Source organism: Jaculus jaculus, chromosome Y (genome assembly GCF_020740685.1).
Source record: "Jaculus jaculus isolate mJacJac1 chromosome Y, mJacJac1.mat.Y.cur, whole genome shotgun sequence".
Lineage (NCBI taxonomy): Eukaryota > Metazoa > Chordata > Mammalia > Rodentia > Dipodidae > Jaculus > Jaculus jaculus.
In genome coordinates this window covers 7,269,158-7,271,203 of record NC_059126.1, presented here as the reverse complement: position 1 = coordinate 7,271,203, position 2,046 = coordinate 7,269,158, and the positions used below count along the sequence as shown (strand labels likewise).

The 2,046-nt window shown below is 36.8% G+C and overlaps 1 protein-coding gene across 1 annotated transcript; it reads right to left on the bottom strand.

Annotated features, from left to right (window-relative positions):
- Window positions 1-517: 517 nt before the first annotated feature.
- On the bottom strand, window positions 518-1,072 carry Sry (sex determining region Y). Its single transcript, XM_045141150.1, has one exon. The coding sequence runs from the start codon at window positions 1,070-1,072 to the stop codon at window positions 518-520; it is 555 nt and encodes a 184-aa protein (XP_044997085.1).
- Between the last annotated feature and the right edge of the window lie 974 nt (window positions 1,073-2,046).

Genomic DNA, 2,046 nt, shown 5'->3' with positions numbered 1-2,046 from the left:
AAACCAGTGATTTTACAATGGGAAGGAGGTGGCAATGAAAACTATCAAAGAAACTGGGATTTACATATCCATTCTTTAGGTATCTGCCATGTAAAGGCCCTTGAAACAGCCCAAAGGTCAGCAATGAACACACAGCTTACCAAGGTTGATTTATATACTCAATGAAGTACAAAGGAAGTTCTTCCATAGCATGGATGTGTTTGTATTTCATCACTATAGTAACAAAGTACCCTATCAAAAAAAAAAAAAAAGAAAAAAGAAAAAAAGAAAAGAAAAGAAAGAAAGAAGGAAACAAAACAGCAGAATCTATACTAATCAAGTTAACAAGTATAGGTGAATGCACCTCTGAATATGATTGTTCATTTTATGTTAAACATCTTTACAAAGCTTTGAACCCAAATAAAAATGAAAAATGGCCTCATTGGGGAGAGAAAGAAAATCAATAATCAAACTAAAGGAGAAAGCTGGAGCTATAAATTGCAGTGAGAAGGCCCATCATCATGTAATGAAACCAAGGTCACCTATCACACTGATTTGTTGAGATGATGCTGTGATGTTTATTTTCCTGCAGCAAGCTGGTAGTTTCTGCTGATAGTGAAGGGCTTAGTTGGTTCTCTGGTCCTGAGCCCATAAAAGGAGGGGTGTCCTCCCTGTATGTCAAAGAATTCAGCCTCCCACTGCTCTGCACCTGGATATACTGTTTCAAAGTGGTACCTGTGGGCAGCAAACTGAAACTGCTCTGTGATATCTTATCCTTCCTCCGAGGCTGGTACCTATAGTTTGGATATTTCTCTTTGTGGAGGGCCTGGAGTCTTTGTGCCTCTTCAAAGAATGGCCATTTTTCAGCTTCTGTCAGCATTTTCCATTGGTATCCCAGCTGTTTGCTAATCTCTGAGTTTTGCATGCTAGGGTTCTCCAGAGCCAGCTTTCTCCTCTGACCTTGAGACCACACCATGAAAGCATTCATGGGTCTTTTGACCCGGCCATTAGATGTTCTCTGCACTGATTCACTTGGTTTCACACCAATCATCTGAGCTAAGGAAGGACATATTTTCTGTGAAGGCGATGACATCCTGTTGCTGTCAGGCTGGACTGCAATATCACAGGTAAACCATAGTAACACAGTGGGAAAACATGATCATTCTGCTAAAGAAAACAGAAAAGTAAGCCAACTAATGTGGGGGTGGGAAGAAAATGGGTAAGATTAAAGCACTTGTCTAGCAAGCTCAAGACCCCATTGCTGTCCCCAGCACCAAAAAGAAAAAAAGTTCAGATGAGTTTATATGTACTTTTGCCAGGGAGAGTACAGATTTCCATGACTTTAAATAGAATATATCATTTCCAGCTTTTAATAAAATATTCATTTCAATTTCCATTTCCACAACACCTCTGCTAGCCTGACCCCAACCACCGTAATTAGCAACAATTTCTCTGCCTATCTACCTACTCTCAACAAAACACCTTAATTCAGTAACAGATCTACTGCAAATCTACCATCCAAAATACTTCTAGTCTCCTTAAACATATGAAAATAAACCTCCTTTCTTCTTTTTGTATTATCCCTTGACATCAACGAATCAGTGCATAGTAAGAAGAGATACTAATGAATGTTTTGTTGTTGTTTTATCATTAACAATGCATGTGCAGGTTATCTTTGAAAGCCAAAGATTGAAGAAAACCTAACACTGTTAAACCAACACTTGATACACACTGGAACATGATCTACAAAAATTGTGTTATTCTCTCTTCATTTCTACTTAGGTTATAATAAAAGACCTTGTATAGGTTTTATGGCTGACATTTATTTGGAAATTTCACAGCATAACTACTACATTAAACATTAACAGAATAATAACATATACTTACTGGATTTCTGGAAAATGTTGTTGATTAAACAGAAGGTTTAACTCTCTTAATTTTCACATAACTAGTGATTCAGAAAAAAAATTGCATTCTAAATTAAATGTTTATCCATAAGTAACAAGTCAGAGATAATAATCTATGATCTTTTGCAATTTAGATCAACCCATTGCAAAATTAAAACAG

Bases quoted from the DNA above. Each gene is read 5' to 3' on its own strand.
- Sry (XM_045141150.1), bottom strand. From the start codon at position 1,072: ATGTCATCGCCTTCACAGAAAATATGTCCTTCCTTAGCTCAGATGATT.